Source organism: Pristiophorus japonicus, chromosome 6 (genome assembly GCF_044704955.1).
Source record: "Pristiophorus japonicus isolate sPriJap1 chromosome 6, sPriJap1.hap1, whole genome shotgun sequence".
NCBI classification, from domain to species: domain Eukaryota; kingdom Metazoa; phylum Chordata; class Chondrichthyes; family Pristiophoridae; genus Pristiophorus; species Pristiophorus japonicus.
The window spans coordinates 8,392,219-8,410,403 of NC_091982.1; the positions used below are offsets into that span (position 1 = coordinate 8,392,219).

At 47.3% G+C, this 18,185-nt stretch overlaps 1 protein-coding gene across 1 annotated transcript in view; it reads left to right on the forward strand.

Annotated features, from left to right (window-relative positions):
• The window catches only part of frmpd3 (FERM and PDZ domain containing 3), a 252,699-nt gene that overhangs the window by 172,648 nt on the left and 61,866 nt on the right, over window positions 1-18,185 (forward strand). The window contains exons 12-14 of the mRNA XM_070882527.1: window positions 4,119-4,298; window positions 5,498-5,511; window positions 15,362-15,380. Of these exons, the coding sequence (XP_070738628.1) occupies window positions 4,119-4,298; window positions 5,498-5,511; window positions 15,362-15,380 (213 nt within the window). The remainder of the gene's footprint in view (window positions 1-4,118; window positions 4,299-5,497; window positions 5,512-15,361; window positions 15,381-18,185) is intronic.

Genomic DNA, 18,185 nt, shown 5'->3' on the forward strand with positions numbered 1-18,185 from the left:
AAGCAGGCCGGTGGCCTGGCCCAGAGGTGCTCCTAGTGGCAAAGGCTCCCACTATTTCTATGCTAACGGATGAAACTCCCGCTCTCCCGTGAACTTTAGCAGGGTCAGTGGCAAATGTCCCAGAAGAGCACATCCTAGCACTTACCCCACAAACTTTAGTCCCCGATGCACAGGAGAATGTTTCCGGGAGAGATTATTCTTCGTAAGAAACTTCTGCCAGGCAAAGCTAGGAAAGGTGTTGTTTGTACTTAAAAGCACTTCCATCTTGACTGCTGCAGACACTTGTGGCAGAGAAGCGCGCAGGTGTTAAGATGGTGGGGAGACAGTAGAATGGAACCCCAACCCATTACCTGCCTCAGCCAGCTCACAACTGCCTATTTTAATCAGCGTACATATAGTGGAAAATCTAGGCTGTTGAGAACACTGAAAGACAACATGCACTCAAACAGCATATATATTGAAAGGCAATAAAATTATATTATTTGAATATATCTTGCAGTTGTCATTCGATTAATGTGCTGAAATGGAAAAAACAAAAACATATTCTGTTCTGCACAAATAAAAGGAAGTGTTAGTAACAGCTCTTCCATTGAAAACATGTGCGTGATTGTCCTCTGTCCTCCTTCCGCCTGTCCTCAGGTGGAGTCCATCCAATGTACACCTTGCCTGACTTGACCTGAACCTACCTGTAACTCTAGGTTCAGGTCATTTGAGTAGGCCCAGTTTTCCCCAGCAAAGGCCCATCCATCCCTTGGGAAACAGGGAAAGACAGTCAACAGCAGTAATCGCCACCTTCTGGGCCTTTTGGCTGCTGTCCAGCCCCGATCTTGGTCCAGCTTTATCTGTCGTGTCCCCTCTGGGTGCTTAAAAAGTACCTGTGGTATAAAATTTGAGAGCAGTCCAACTTTTACTGCCACTGGTAAAACAGCCTGCAAACCTTCCTTGACCAGGTGGAAAATGAACAGTAAATTGTGTGGTTGCATGCTTGAATTCTTGGAGAAAGGGTGGCAGAACAGATAAAGGGCAAAAGAGAATAACAAAGAGAAACTAATATATGAATGGTTCTTTGGCCATCCCATGCGACCCTTGTAACTGGTGAGGTTTGCTGTTTGTAGCCATGTTTATATTTCTCGTTAAAATGGACACTTGGTATACAGCTCGTAGCAGAAAATCCCACAACTCCGACTTTTCAATAACTAACAGCACTGAGTATAAATACCAGTACACCAGCGCAAGACTTCAGTAATGTTAAGCAGTTGGATATTCACTGACAATATCACTTCAAGAAGCAACTGACAGACACATACCAAATATGTCAGACTTGTGTAAATATGTATGTATATTAGTCACAAAGCAGTCCTGAATAGCACACTGGTATAAAGTGTACCAAAACAGTCTGTACCAGCACAGTGAGGCTGTCTGTACCAGCCAGCACCGTGCAGCAATCTGTACCAGCAAGATGGAACGATGTATATTAGTACAGTAGGGTAGTGTGTGTCACAGAGCAGGATGATACAGTTTGATGTTCCAAATTATCTGTGTGATGGGTTTTTCTACTACCATTAATGTCATAGCATTCACTCGGAACAAAATAAAACATTAGTTAAGCTCAAAGCTGTGAGGATTCAGGGTAAATCTTGGGAATAGATAAGAAATTGGCTGAAGGGTAGAAAACAGTGGGTGCTTGTTAGAGGTATTATATTGGCGTGGGCAAGAACTGAGTGCGGTGTCCAAGGGATCGTGCTGGGCTCAATGCTGTTTCACGGACTCCCCGAATGGTGTTGAAATTGCTGAGGGTAAAACTTAGGAATATTGCTGGACTCAATACTCAACATGTACAACAAATACAGATTAATTTTCAACAAAACCAATAGAATGATAAAATACATACCAACAAGTCTGTTGGTGTACCGATGGGACGGGTTCCACCTGAACCAGAATGGGACCCGTGTCCTGGTGGAAAGGGTAACTAGGGAGGTGGCAAAGGCTTTAAACTGGTAAGATGGGAAGAGGGATCTACAGGAAACATAACCAACCTAAATATAAACAAAACAGGAAAAGAGAGAATAGGACAGAATAAAGTAAGGGATGACATTGAAGGAAAGGGAATAAATAGAGTTATAGAAGAGGAGTCTAAGAAGGTGGTTAAACATAAAGAGCTGGATTTTGGCTTTGATGATTTCGGGGCGGTAATGGCAGCAGGACGGTAAAGTTTGCGCCTCAGTCAGCAAAATTGAGCAGCTGGGCCCTGAGTCTGGGGCGCAGTGCTAAGGGAGGCATTGTACACCTCTCTTAGAGCGCCAGCGTGGGAAAATCCCGAGCTAAAAAGCCTGCCAGGGAGCGCTCCGAGAGATGTCTGGGGACAAAAGAAAACCTTAAAAAAAACCACACAAACGTTCCCAATACATTGCCCATGCCACCACAACATAAATCGCAAAAGAAATTAAAAGAGAAACAATCGCGTTTACCTTAGGACGGCATTACTTACCTGTCTGCAGTCGGTATAGGTTGGACCGCCCGTTTTCCCAGGCGGTCACTGCGAGGCACGCCACGGGGCGTACGGGTCGGGCGGGAGTCAAAAAGCGCACCGGTGTCGCAACCAGGGGCGTTGCACACCGGTGCAGCTTTTCCGAGCAGTGCTGCTCCACACCGGCACAAAACCGGCGGCGAAAACCCCACAAAACCCAGGCTGACTGCCCACCCAAAAGACCATTCCCGCCACTCCGGGGTGAAAAACGGAGTGCAAAATACTGGAAAATCCGCCCCAAAGTGAGAGGAAATCCTATTAAAAATGAGTTAAACTGTCTGTACAGCAATGCACACAGTGTACGTAATAGAACAGGGGCGCTGAAGGCAATCATGCGTTGGAAGGAACCAGATGTAGTGGGGATTATTGAGAAATGGCTACAGAAAAAATCAGGACTGGCAATTAAACACGGCAGGGTATAACATATTTAGAAAAGATAGAGAGGGGAAAAAGGGGAGGTGGAGTAGCTGTACTTATTAGGGATAACATAATGGCAGTAGAAAAAAGTGATGCCACTATCAGCAAGACAATAATAGAATCCAGATGGATAGAGATAAAAGATAATAAAGGATCAATCACACTAATAGGTGTAGTCTACAGACCATCTAATAGTGGAAGGAAGATGGAGGAAGTAATATGCAGACAAATTAGGGAAATGAGTAAAAAACATAGAATAATAATCATGGGGGATTTCAACTATCCCGATATTAATTGGACAGAAGAGGTAGGTAAAGGGGATAAGGGAATGGAGTTCCTACAATGTGTACAGGACTCCTTTCTAACCCAATACGTAAAAAGGCCAACAAGAGAGCTGTACTGGATCTAGTAATGGGGAATGAACCAGAGCAGATAAGAGAAGTAAAAGTAGGGGAACATCTAGACAATAGTGACCATAATATAATACGCTTTAAGATGATAATTGAGAAGGATATAAGTATGACGAAAACCAGGGTATTAGATTGGAGAAAAGCTGATATTGAGGGACTGAGAATAGAATGGAAGAAAGCTGCTTGCAAATGCCCAGCCTTTATAAAAGGGCTGAAAAGTCAAATTAAAGTGTTTCACCTCTTCAGGGGGTCCAAGCCATGTCCCAGGCCTGGTCTCGCAGGTAGTGCCCACAACTGCCATTTTATTGACCAATATGCCTGCTTACACTCAGCATTCTGGTAGCAAATGCATCATTTGGCAGATCCCAAGCCAGGGCCGAGGAAACTCATAGCTTGGGTGTTCCCCCTCCAACAGGGCAGCAACGGTCCATTTTACGCCCACGCCCAAACTGAAAATGACCCCCTTAATGTTTTTGTTTGATATTCTGGTTTGTTATTTCAGTATTAGCATTAGGCCATTTAAAATAAATTAGCTCATGATTAAGTTAACATAGCAAACAGAGACATTTCATACAAATCTTTAAATGTTCATCATCATCAGAAATTGCCATGCTAATGTTGTCAAACATTAAACCAAAAATGTGTTTTCATGAAATTGTTTTACTGAAAGCTTTTTGCATTAAACAGTAAAATGAACTGCGAGGAGTACTGAATCATCGAGGTGAAATGTCTAATTCGCTGCCTTTTTATTTTCCTGGAACCAGGATTCAAAGCAGTCAGAAATGACTCTGCTAGTTGGACCACAGCACGGCATCAGCCATGTTATAGACCTGAAAACAAATCTCACCACCATTCTGGCAGAGTTTGGGCGCGTGCACCGAGTCCAGTTGTTCAGAGAGAAGGAGAACGTAACTCGGGTTGAGCTAACCATATCAGAAGCTAAGGTATGAGATTGCATATCACATTTTTACCATTAAGATCACAACCAGGATGTAGAATTTATATGTAAATAATGGGGCCAATACTGCGGGGTTGGCACTGTCTGAACATGCAGAGCTATGAGCTTACCTCACACTGTGATATGAGATCAGCGTGTTTGCATAATACCGCAGTACCTGTACTCCCAGCACCAAGAGCATGATGCAATTCGTAAAGGGCTGTTCGTCATCACAAAGGTAAATTTTAACTGACGGGAAAAATACCTGCAGCAAGACCAGTGTGACAAATGGCAGCCTTCCAGGAGGCAGATTTGGATGTCCTCCAGCAGAAGGTGCATGCGAGAAGGACTTTTTGGAGCAGAGGACACCCATCTCTGAAGAAGAGCACGAAAGCATGCCATTTGCCTTCTTCACCACCCACTGTACCTGCATGCCAACTTTCAGTGACTGATGAACCATGACACCCAGGTCTCGTTGCACCTCCCCTTTTCCTAGTCTGCCGCCATTCAGATAATATTCTGCCTTCGTGTTTTTGCCCCCAAAATGGATAACCTCATATTTATCCACATTATACTGCATCTGCCATGCATTTGCCCACTCACCTAACCTGTCCAAGTCACCCTGCAGCCTCTTAGCGTCCTGCTCACAGCTCACTCTGCCACCCAGTTTAGTGTCATCTGCAAACTTGGAGATATTACACTCTATTCCTTCATCCAAATCGTTGATGTATATTGTAAATAGCTGGGGTCCCAGTACTGAGCCCTGCGGCACTCCACTAGTCACTGCCTACCATTCTGAAAAGGACCCGTTTATCCCGACTCTCTGCTTCCTGTCTGCCAACCAGTTCCCTATTCACATCAGTATATTACCCCCAATACCATGTGCTTTGATTTTGCACAACAATCTCTTATGCGGGACCTTGTCAAAAGCCTTCTGAAAGTCCAAATACACCACATCCACTGGTTCTCCCTTGTCCACTCTACTAGTTAAATCCTCAAAAAATTCTAGATGATTTGTCAAGCATGATTTCCCTTTCATAAATCCACGCTGACTTGATCCAATCCTGTCACCGTTTGCCAAATGTGCTGCTATTTCGTCCTTCATGATCGATTCCAACATTTTCCCCACTACTGATGTCAGGCTAACCGGTCTATAATTACCCATTTTCTCTCTCCCTCCTTTTTTAAAAAGTGGTGTTACATTAGCTACCCTCCAGTCCATGGGAACTGATCCAGAGTCGATAGACTGTTGGAAAATGATCACCAATGCATCCACTATTTCTAGGACCACTTCCTTGAGCACTCTGGGATGCAGACTATCAGACCCCGGGGATTTATCGGCCTTCAATCCCATCAATTTCCCGAACACAATTTCCCACCTAATAAGGATATCCTTCAGTTCCTCCTTCTCACGAGAGCCACTGTCCCCTAGTACCTTCGGAAGGTCATTTGTATCTTCCTTTGTGAAGACAGAACCAAAATATTGGTTCAATTGGTCTGCTATTTCTTTGTTCCCCATTATAATTTCACCTGAATCCGACTGCAAGGGACCTACGTTTGTCTTTACTAATCTTTTTCTCTTCACATATTTATAGAAGCTTTTGCAGTCAGTTTTTATATTCCCTGCAAGCTTCCTCTCGTACTCTATTTTCTCCCTCTTAATTAAACCCTTAGTCATCCTCTGTTGAATTCTAAATTTTTCCTAGTCCTCAGGTTTGTTGCTTTTTCTAACCAATTTATATGCCTCTTCCTTGACTTTAACACTATCCTTAATTTCCTTTGTTAGCCATGGTTGAGCCACCTTCCCAGTTTTATTTTTACTCCAGACAGGGATGTACATTTGCTGAAGTTCATCCATGTTATCTTTAAATGTTTGCCATTGCTTATCCACCGTCAACCCTTTTAGTATCGTTTGCCAGTCAATTCTAGCCAATTCACACCTCATACCGTCGAAGTTACCCTTCCTTAAGTTCAGGACCCGAGTTTCCGAATTAACTTTGTCACTCTCCATCTTATTAAGGAATTCTACCATATTATGGTCACTTTTCCCCAAAGGGTCTCGCACAACAAGATTGCTAATTAGTCCCTTCTCATTATATATCACCCAGTCTAGGATGGCCAGCTCCCTGGTTGGTTCCTCGACATATTGATCTGGAAAACCATCCCTAATACACTCCAGGAAATCCTCCTCCACCGCATTGCTACCAGTTTGGTTAGCCCAATCAATGTGTAGATTAAAGTCGGCCATGATTACTGCTGTACCTTTATTGCACACATCCCTTATTTCTTGGTTGATGCTGTTCCCAACCTCACTACTACTATTTGGTGGTCTATACACAACACCCACTAGCGTTTTCTGCCCTTTGAAATTCCACAGCTCCACCCATACCGATACCACATCATTCAGGCTAATGTCCTTCCTTACAATTGCATTGATTTCATCTTTAACCAAAAAGGCCAGCCAGCCTCCTTTTCCTTTCTGTCTATCCTTCCTGAATATTGAATACCCCTGGATGTTGAGTTCCCAGCCTTGGTCACCCTGGAGCCATGTCTCTGTAATGCCAATTATATCATGTTTGTTAAAAGCTGCCTGCGCAATTAATTCGTCCACCTTATTACAAATACTCCTCGCATTGAGGCACAGAGCCTTCAGGCTTGCCTTTTTAACACACTTTGCCCCTTTAGAATTTTACTGTAATGTGGCCCTTTTTGATTTTTGCCTTGGGTTTCTCTGCCCTCCACTTTTACCTTTCTTCTTTCTATCTTTTGCTTCTACCCCCATTCTACTTGCCTCTGTCTCCCTGCATAGGTTCCCATCCCCCTGCCATATTAGTTTAACCCCTCCCCAACAGAACTAGCAAACATTCCCCCAGGACATTGGTTCCGGTCCTGCCCAGGTGCAGACCATCCGGTTTGTACTGGTCCTACCTCCCCCAGAACTGGTTCCAATGTCCAAGGAATTTGAATCCCTCCCTTCTGCACCACTCCTCAAGCCACGTATTCATCTGAATTATCCTGCGATTCCTACTCTGACAAGCACGTGGCACTGGTAGCAACCCTGAGATTACTACTATTGAGGTCCTACTTTTTAATTTAGCTCCTCGCTCCCTAAATTCACCTCGTAGGACCTCATCTCGTTTTTTACCTATGTCATTGGTACCTATATGCACCACGACAACTGGCTGTTCACCCTCCCTTTTCAGAATGTCCTGCACCCACTCCGAGACATCCTTGATCCTTGCACCAGGGAGGTAACATACCGTCCTGGAGTCTCGGTTGCGGCCGCAGAAACGTCTATCTATTTCCCTTACAATTGAATCCCCTATCACTATCGCTCTCCCACTCTTTTTCCTGCCCTCCTGTGCAGCAGAGCCAGCCATGGTGTCATGAACTTGGCTGCTGCTGCTCTCCCCTGATGAGTCATCCCCCTCAATAGTACTCAAAGCGGTGTTTCTGGGATGATTTCATTGGTGTAGCAGTTTTGCCAGAACCGGGGCCATAAGAACATAAGAACATAAGAATTAGGAACAGGAGTCGGCCATTTAGCCCCTCGAGTCCTGCTCCGCCATTCAACTAGATCATGGCTGATCTGGCCGTGGACTCAGCTCCACTTACCCGCCTGCTCCCCATAAGCCTTAATTCCCTTATTGGTTAAAAATCTATCTATCTGTGATTTGAATACATTCAATGAGCTAGCCTCAACTGCTTCCTTGGGCAGAGAATTCCACAGATTCACAACCCTCTGGGAGAAGAAATTCCTTCTCAACTCGGTTTTAAATTGGCTCCCCCGTATTTTGAGGCTGTGCCTCCTAGTTCTAGTCTCCCCGATCAGTGGAAACAACCTCTCTGCCTCTATCTTGTCTATCCCTTTCATTATTTTAAATGTTTCTATAAGATTACCCCTCATCCTTCTGAACTCCGAGTAAAGACCCAGTCTACTCAATCTATCATCATAAGGTAACCCCCTTATCTCTGGAATCAGTCTAGTGAATTGTCTCTGTACCCCCTCCAAAGCTAGTATATCCTTCCTTAAGTAAGGTGACCAAAACTGCACGTAGTACTCCAGGTGCGGCCTCACCAATACCCTGTACAGTTGCAGCAGGACCTCCCTGCTTTTGTACTCCATCCCTCTCGCAATGAAGGCCAACATTCCATTCGCCTTCCTGATTACCTGCTGCACCTGCAAACTAACTTTTTGGGATTCATGCACAAGGACCCCCAGGTCCCTCTGCACCTCAGCATGTTGTAATTTCTCCCCATTCAAATAATATTCCCTTTTACTGTTTTTTTTCCCCAAGATGGATGACCTCACACTTTCTGACATTGTATTCCATCTGCCAAACCTTAGCCCATTCGCTTGACCTATCCAAATCTCTTTGCAGCCTCTCTGTGTCCTCTACACAACCCGCTTTCCCACTAATCTTAGTGTCATCTGCAAATTTTGTTACACTACACTCTGTCCCCTCTTCCAGGTCACCTATGTATATTGTAAACAGTTGTGGTCCCAGCACTGATTCCTGTGGCACACCACTAACCACCAATTTCCAACCCGAAAAGGACCCATTTATCCCGACTCTCTGCTTTCTGTTAGCCAGCCAATTCTCGATCCATGCTAATACATAGCCTCTGACTTCACGTACCTTTATCTTCTGCAGTAACCTTTTGTGTGGCATCTTATTGAATGCCTTTTGGAAATCTAAATACACCACATCCATCGGTACACCTCTATCCACCATGCTCATTATATCCTCAAAGAATTTCAGTAAATTAGTTAAACATGATTTCCCCTTCATGAATCCATGTTGCATCTGCTTGATTGCACTATTATTATCGAGATGTCCCGCTATTTCTTCCTTATTGATAGCTTCAAGCATTTTCCCCACTACAGATGTTAAACTAACCAGCTTATAGTTACCTGCCTTTTGTCTGTCCCCCTTTTTAAACAGAGGCATTACATTAGCTGCTTTCCAATCCGCTGGTACCTCCCCAGAGTCCAGAGAATTTTGGTAGATTATAACGAATGCATCTGCTATAACTTCCGCCATCTCTTTTAATACCCTGGGATGCATTTCATCAGGACCAGGGGACTTGTCTACCTTGAGTCCCATTAGCCTGTCCAGCACTACCCCGCTAGTGATAGTGATTATCTCAAGGTCCTCCCTTCCCACATTCCTATGACCAGCAATTTTTGGCGTGGTGTTTGTGTCTTCCACTGTGAAGACCAAAGCAAAATAATTGTTTAAGGTCTCAGCCATTTCCACATTTCCTGTCATTAAATCCCCCTTCTCATCTTCTAAGGGACCAACATTTACTTTAGTCACTCTTTTCCGTTTTATATATCGGTAAAAGCTTTTACTATCTGTTTTTATATTTTGCGCAAGTTTACTTTCGTAATCTATCTTTCCTTTCTTTATTTCTTTCTTAGTCACTCTTTGCTGTCGCTTAAAATTTTTCCAATCTTCTAGTTTCCCACTAACCTTGGCCACCTTATACGCATTGGTTTTTAATTTGATACTCTCCTTTATTTCCTTGGTTATCCACGGCTGGTTATCCCTTCTCTTACTGCCCTTCTTTTTCACTGGAATATATTTTTGTTGAGCACTATGAAAGAGCTCCTTAAAAGTCCTCCACTGTTACTCAATTGTGCCACCGTTTAGTCTGTGTTCCCAGTCTACTTTAGCCAACTCTTCCCTCATCCCACTGTAGTCCCCTTTGTTTAAGCATAGTACCCTCATTTGAGACACTACTTCCTCACCCTCAATCTGTATTACAAATTCAACCATACTGTGATCACTCATTCCGAGAGGATCTTTTACTAGGAGATCGTTTATTATTCCTGTCTCATTACATAGGACCAGATCAAAGATAGCTTGCTCCCTTGTAGGTTCTGTAACATACTGTTCTAAGCATCAATCCTGTATGATTCTATGAATTCCTCCTCAAGGCTACCCCGTGCGATTTGATTTGACCAATCGATATGTAGGTTAAAATTCCCCATGATTACTGCCGTTCCTTATTCACATGCCTCCATTATTCCCTTGATTATTGCCCGCCCCACCATGAAGTTCTTATTTGGGGGCCTATAAACTACGCCCACCAGTGACTTTTTCCCCTTTCTATCTCTAATCTCCACCCACAATGATTCAACATTTTGTTCATTAGAGCCAATATCGTCTCTCACAACTGTCCTGATATCATCCTTTAGTAACAGAGCTACCCCACCTCCTTTCCCTTCTTGTCTATCTTTCCGAATTGTCAGATACCCCTGTATGTTTAATTCCCAGTCTTGACCACCCTGCAACACGTTTCTGTAATGGCCACCAAATCATACCCATTTGTAATGATTTGTGCCATCAACTCATTTACTTTGTTTCGAATGCTGCGTGCGTTTAGGTAAAGTGTTATAATAATAGTTTTTAAACCATGATTTTTAGTTTTGACCCCTCCTGCAGCCGCTTTATATTCATACATATAGTCCCTTCCTATCACCTTGTGGATTACACTTACCCCAGTGCTACTCTGCTCTGTTGCCTCCTGCCTTTTGCATTCTTTCTTGGGGTCCTGTTCATCTGAGCTCTCACCCACTAACTAGCTCAGAGCCCTCTCCTGGGTTCCCATCCCCCTGCCAAGCTAGTTTAAAGCCCTCCCAACTGTACTATCAAAACCACCCACGAGAACATTGGTCCCGTCTCTGTTGAGGTGTAACCTGTCCAACTTGCACAGGTCCCACCTACTCCAGAAGCGGTCCCAATTGTTCAGGAAACTAAAGCCCTCCCTCCTACACCAATGCCCCAGCCACATATTTATCTGAGTAGCCTTCCTGTTTCTACCCTCACGAGTACGTGGCACTGGCAGTAATCCCGAGATTACCACCTTTGAGGTCCTGGCTTTCAATCTTACTCCTAGCTCCCTAAACTCAGCGTTCAGGACCTCACCCCTCTTTCTACCTATGTCGTTGGTACCAATGTGGACCACAACCACTGGCTGTTCCCCTTCCCTCCCCAGAATGCCCTGCAGTCGCTCAGTGACATCATTGACCCTTGCACCAGGGAGGCAACACACCTTCCTGGTGTCACTTTTGCTGCCGCAGAAGCGCCTATCTGCTCCCCTAACTATTGAATCTCCTATCACTATAGCCCTTCCCGTCTTCTTCCTCCCCCCCCCCACCCCCGTGCAGCTGAGCCACCCACAGTGCTGTGGACTTGGCCCTGCCTGCACTCCCCAGAGGCATCACCGCCCTCGCCAGTAGTCAGAATAGAGTACCGGTTGGAGAGCGGGATAGCCTCAGGGGACTCCTGCACTACCTGCCTCGCCATACACTTGTGTGCGACGGTCACCCATTCCCTATCCTCCTGTACCCTTTTAATCTGTGGAGGTGACCAACGCCTGAAACCAGCTATCCACGTACCTCTCGTTCTCTCGGATGCTCCTCAGTGCCTCCAGTCCTCGCTTAAGCTCCGAGACTCGGCCCTCGAGTTGGAGGAGCTGGAGACACTTCCTGCACATGTGGTCATCCCCTTTGCGGGAAGCATCCAGGAATTCCCACATGGCACAGGTATTGCATTCCGTTTGAATGAGCTGCCCTGCCATCCCACTAGTTACCCTTAAATTACCCAGCAAAAACACTGACTCCCACTACACACACTAAACAGCTATTTAGTCATTTATCTTCTTATCTATTAGAACACAAAAATCAAAGAGATATACTCACCAGCCGATCAGCCAACCACTTACCAGCATGGCTGTGACGTCACTTTTTGATTTTTTGTCCCTCCTCCCCGCACTGCTCACTCACCGACTGCCGCTGGGCCTTTGTAGACCCCAGACCCCGGACTGCCGCTGGGCCTTTGTAGGTCACTGACCCCGGACTGCCGCGGGGCCTTTGTAGGCCCCAGACCCCGGACTGCCGCTGGGCCTTTGTAGGTCACTGACCCCGGACTGCCGCTGGGCCTTTGTAGGCCCCAGACCCCGGACTGCCGCTGGGCCTTTGTAGGTCACTGACCCCGGACTGCCGCTGGGCCTTTGTAGGCCGCTGACCCCGGACTGCCGCTGGGCCTTTGTTGGTCACTGACCCCGGACTGCCGCTGGGCCTTTGTAGGCCACTGACCCCGGACTGCCGCTGGGCCTTTGTAGGCCCCAGACCCCGGACTGCCGCTGGGCCTTTGTAGGCCGCTGACCCTGGACTGCCGCGGGGCCTTTGTAGGCCCCAGACCCCTGACTGCCGCGGGGCCTTTGTAGGCCGCTGACCCCGGACTGCCGTTGGGCCTTTGTAGGTCACTGACCCCGGACTGCCGCGGGGCCTTTGTAGGTCGCTGACCCCGGACTGCCGCTGGGCCTTTGTAGACCGCTGACCCCGGACTGCCGCTGAGCCTTTGTAGACCGCTGACCCCGGACTGCCGCTGAGCCTTTGTAGGCCGCTGACCCCGGACTGCCGCTGGGCCTTTGTAGGCCCCAGACCCCGGACTGCCGCTGGGCCTTTGTAGGCCGCTGACCCCGGACTGCCGCTGGGCCTTTGTAGGCTGCTGACCCCGGACTGCCGCTGGGCCTTTGTAGGTCGCTGACCCCGGACTGCCGCTGGGCCTTTGTAGGTCGCTGACCCTGGACTGCCGCTGGGCCTTTGTAGGTCGCTGACCCCGGACTGCCGCTGGGCCTTTGTAGGTCGCTGACCCTGGACTGCCGCTGGGCCTTTGTCGGCCGCTGACCCTGGACTGCCGCGGGGCCTTTGTAGGTCGCTGACCCTGGACTACCGCTGGGCCTTTGTAGGCCCCAGACCCCGGACTGCCGCTGGGCCTTTGTAGGTTGCTGACCCCAGACTGCCACTGACGCTGCTCCTCCCCGCCAACATGGGTCGTTCCGCTGGATTGTCCCATAGTCTCTCAAAGGCTCCCTGACTGGCTCGCCCCCGTGTCCACTTCCATGAAGACTGAACGTCCCTCTAACTCGACTTCCATCTTCAGCGGGGAGCACTCGGTGGTGCAGGTAAACATTCTATGTACCTCCCCGTGGGGTGGGCTGCCTCTCTGTCTAACGATTCGTAATCCGCGCTGGATTCATGGCCATCTGCAGACTCCTCATCGACACTAGTGGGGTACCGCAAGGTTCTGTGCTGGGGCCCCAGCTGTTTACACTGTACATTAATGATTTAGATGAGGGGATTAAATGTAGTATCTCCAAATTTGCGGATGACACTAAGTTGGGTGGCAGTGTGAGCTGCGAGGAGGATGCTGTGAGGCTGCAGAGTGACTTGGATAGGTTAGGTGAGTGGGCAAATGCATGGCAGATGAAGTATAATGTGGATAAATGTGAGGTTATCCACTTTGGTGGTAAAAACAGAGAGACAGACTATTATCTGAATGGTGACAGATTAGGAAAAGGGGAGGTGCAAAGAGACCTGGGTGTCATGGTACATCAGTCATTGAAGGTTGGCATGCAGGTACAGCAGGCGGTTAAGAAAGCAAATGGCATGTTGGCCTTCATAGCAAGGGGATTTGAGTACAGGGGCAGGGAGGTGTTGCTACAGTTGTACAGGGCATTGGTGAGGCCACACCTGGAGTATTGTGTACAGTTTTGGTCTCCTAACCTGAGGAAGGACATTCTTGCTATTGAGGGAGTGCAGCGAAGGTTCACCAGACTGATTCCCGGGATGGCGGGACTGACCTATCAAGAAAGACTGGATCAACTGGGCTTGTATTCACTGGAGTTCAGAAGAATGAGAGGGGACCTCATAGAAACATTTAAAATTCTGACGGGGTTAGACAGGTTAGATGCAGGAAGAATGTTCCCAATGTTGGGGAAGTCCAGAACCAGAGGTCACAGTCTAAGGATAAAGGGTAAGCCATTTAGGACCGAGATGCGGAGGAACTTCTTCACCCAGAGAGTGGTGAACCTGTGGAATTCTCTACCACAGAAAGTTGTTGAGGCCAATTCACTAAATATATTCAAAAAGGAGTTAGATGAGGTCCTTACTACTAGGGGGATCAAGGGGTATGGCAAGAAAGCAGGAATGGGGTACTGAAGTTGAATGTTCAGCCATGAACTCATTGAATGGCGGTGCAGGCTAGAAGGGCCAAATGGCCTACTCCTGCACCTATTTTCTATGTTTCTATGTTTCTATGACACAGTGAGTCCTATTTCTCTTACACATTCGCTGGAGGTAGCACTTTGTGCCGCAGCCTTTGCATACATAATCTTTAAAACAGCATTGGTGAGCCCTGTGATTCCCTCCGCAACGCCATCATGGTGCTACTCGATTAACCCCCCTCGGGGACCTGTTCTCTCTCCCCTGAAAGGGTTCACGTTCTACAGTCCAGCCTCTAAATGGCATCACTCGGTGCACAGTACCTGCTGGGTTTGAGTCCTGAGGGTGAGACATCTGCCTAGAGCCGCAGGTCGAGGTCATGAATGACTGGCTCACAGAGATGGCCTTCTGCAGTGTGACTGTGGTCTCCGCCGACAGTAGCTTGTGAAGAAGGCCCTCATGGCCAATTCCAATGACAAAAATGTCCCGCAGCGCTTCGTTGAGGTGGTTGCTGAACTCGCACGGCGCTGCCAGCCTCCTGAGGTCTGCGGCGTACTTCGCGACTTCCTGGCCTTCGGGCCGTCGGTGGGTGTAGAACCGGTGTCTGGCTGTGAGGATGTTCTCCTTGGGCTTGAGTTGCTCCTGGATCAGGGTTACGAGCTCCTTGTACGACTTGGTCGTTGTTTTCTCTGGTGCCAGCAAGTCCCTGACGAGGCCATAGACATTGGGCCCACAACTGGTCAGTAGGATAGCTCTGCGCTTATCAGCCAGTGTGGCCGGGTCGTCTCCTGCCAGGTCGTTTGCTGTAAAAAAGTGTTCTAGCCTCACCACAAAGGTGTCCCAATCATCACCATTCGCGAACTGCTGCAACGTACCAAGGGTAGCCATTTTCGCGTGAAAGTTCATATTCTTGTCGCCAGTTGTTGTGTCCTTAGATACTCTAACAATGACTCCACGAGGCAGTGTGTTGCACTTGAACTGTAGTGACCTTAATCCTTTATTAGTTAACTCCAGAGTGAGGATCACACCTGTTGGCCTGCCTTTTTTACTACACCAGACACACCTATACAGGTAACCTACGAGTCTCCCACTGCTGTGCCCTCTGGTGGCACACCTTGATATAGTACCAACAGTGGCCATGTAAGATACATGACAGGAGGCAGCTTTAAAAACATGTAAATATCTGCAGTACTGGAACCCAAGGACATGAAATAAACAAATAAATCACTAAATAAACATGCAGATACTTAATAGAGCAACCAAGCAGCTCCCTTTGGCTAACAGGCCAAAGTTATTTTCTTTGCGACTTTAATGAGAACAACGCATACATGATGCACAAGTCTTCAGTGTCACAGGAACGTTGCCTCTGCATCATCTACGTACTATGCACCGACAGGTACACAGCAAGCCCAGCATAACTGGGTTCTGTCCCAAATTCCTGGCTTTCCCAGTCCTAAGAATTTGGGGGCCATAAATTTATATACTTTCAAAAATGTAATAGTTCAATTCCCCAGCGCCCCGATTGGGGGGGGCGGTAACCGACTCGGGGCGGACTTCCTGCGCCCATCACGGAAGTCCCGCTCCAGCTGCAAAATTGTGTTACCGCCTATCACAGGAAGTGGGGCATAATCTCACATGCTCCACTTCCTCTTGGGACGGGTTCCGGGGCACTACTGGGGCGCATTCATCAGCGCTACGTGTCTGCTCCTGTTAAAGGGGAGGGCTGCTGTGCACTCTGCCGGGCCTCTGATGGCCTCCAGGATGGCTCGGCACCCAAAACAGAGCGCCGGGTTGCACGAAGACGGCCCGGACCACACAAGGGGGGCAGAAGTCGGGCTGACCGGCGCTTTGGCCAAACAGATAAGATGGCGGCATGGGGTGTTCCCGACCTCCCCTTTAACTTCTGCCCCGGGAGGCTGGTGGTGACACCGCTCGCAGTAGCCTCACGGGGTGCAGGGCAATATCTGCCGGGGGGGGCGGAAAGGGGTCGGCGGGCGGAACTAAGGGGTTACCGGAGCCGCTAACGGGGGTCGCTAAACAGGGCAATTTTGACCCCACTGTCTTGAGTCCCCGTGACAAACTGTACATGCTTGCCACAGATTCCATCCCCTTTCACCAGCCACTGTCTCAGGTTGAACCAGACTGTTTGAAACTTCAGTGTCCTATGTGACCCAGAGCTGAGCTTGCAACCCCATATCCTCTCCATCACAAAAACTGTCTACTTCTACTGCCGTAGCATTGCCCATCTCCACTCCGTCTCAGCCCATCTGTTACCCAACCCCTCATCCGTGCCTTTGGCACCTCCATATTCGACTAGTGCAATGTTCTCCTGGCCAGCATCCATCCTACACCCTCCATCCTCAGCTCATCCAAAACTCGACCACTTGTATCTTATCCCGCATTCAAGTCACTCATTGCCCCTTTGCTGCTGACCTATTCCCAGTCCCCCAATGGCTCATGTATAAAGTCTCAACCTCACGTTTCAGTGCTTCTATGGTCTTGTCCCTTCCTATCTGTGTCATTATTCCAGCCCGATAGCCCTTTGAGAACTGTGTTCCTTCAACTCTGGCCACTTGTGCATCTTAAAATCCGTTCTCCCTAGCATCTGTCTGAGGCTGAACCAGACTGTTCGCAACCGAGGTGTCATATTTAACCCTGAAATGAGCTTCCGACCATATATCCGCGGCATAACCAAAAACTGCCTATTTCCACCTCCGTAACATCGCTCATCTCCGACTTTGCCTCAGCTCATCTGCTGCTGAAACCCTCATCCATGCCTTTGTTACGTCTAGACTTGACTACTTGACTACTCCAACACATGCCTGGCTGGCCTCCCACATTCTACCCTACATAAATTTGAGGTCATCCAAAACTCGGCAGCCTGTGTCCTAACTCGCACCAAGTCCCGCTCGTCCATCACCCCTGTGCTCGCTGGCCTACATTGGCACCCAGTAAAGCAACGCCTCGATTTCAAAATTCTAATCCTTGTTTCAAATTCCTCCATGGCCTCGTCCCTCCTTATCTCTATAATCTCCTTCAGCCTCACAACCCCCCCCTCCCGAGATGTCTGCGCTCCTTAAATCCTCTTGAGCATCCCTGATTATAACTGCTCAACCATTGGTGGCCCCAAGCTCTGGAACTCCCTGCCTAAACCTCTCCACTTCTCTACCTCTCTTTCCTCCTTTAAGACGCTCCTTAAAACCTACCTCTCATCTGCCATAGTTTCTTCTTTTGTGGCTCAGTGTCAAATTTATTTGTTTTGTCTTAAAACACTCCTGTGAAGCACCTTGGGACGTTTTACTACCTTAAAGGCGCTATATAAATACAAGTGTTGTTGTTGTTGTTCGTCCCCACCGTTGCAGTCATGCCTTTAGGCATCTAGCTCCTAAGATCTGTAATTGTCCCCTAAACCTATCTGCCTCTCTACCTCCCTCTCCTCCTTTAAAACCCTCCTTAAAACTCACTTCTTTGCCTAATCTTTGTCATCGCTCCTAATAGCTCCTTCTTCATCTCAGTGTCAAATTGTGTATCATTCTGTGAAGTTCCTTAAGATGTTCTTCTCCGTTAAAAGTTTTTTTTGTTGTGCCCTGTATTTGCGTACAAAACAGTGACTACACTTCAAATATAATTTGTTCAATAAGCATATGGAACGCTGTGCTATGGAACAATTGTCACACATTTATTAAATAATTATTCTGTATTTAACTATCACACATTAGTATTTTTTGGTAAGTCAATCTGAATAGCTGACATTAGTAGATTTTTTTCTCCATTTTTTTCTGTTTTTATGATGTGGAGACATTATTTAATAAGTTTTCAATTAATTCTGATCATCAGTAAAGCAAAACCGGAATTCAATCAATGGCTGCACCCCTA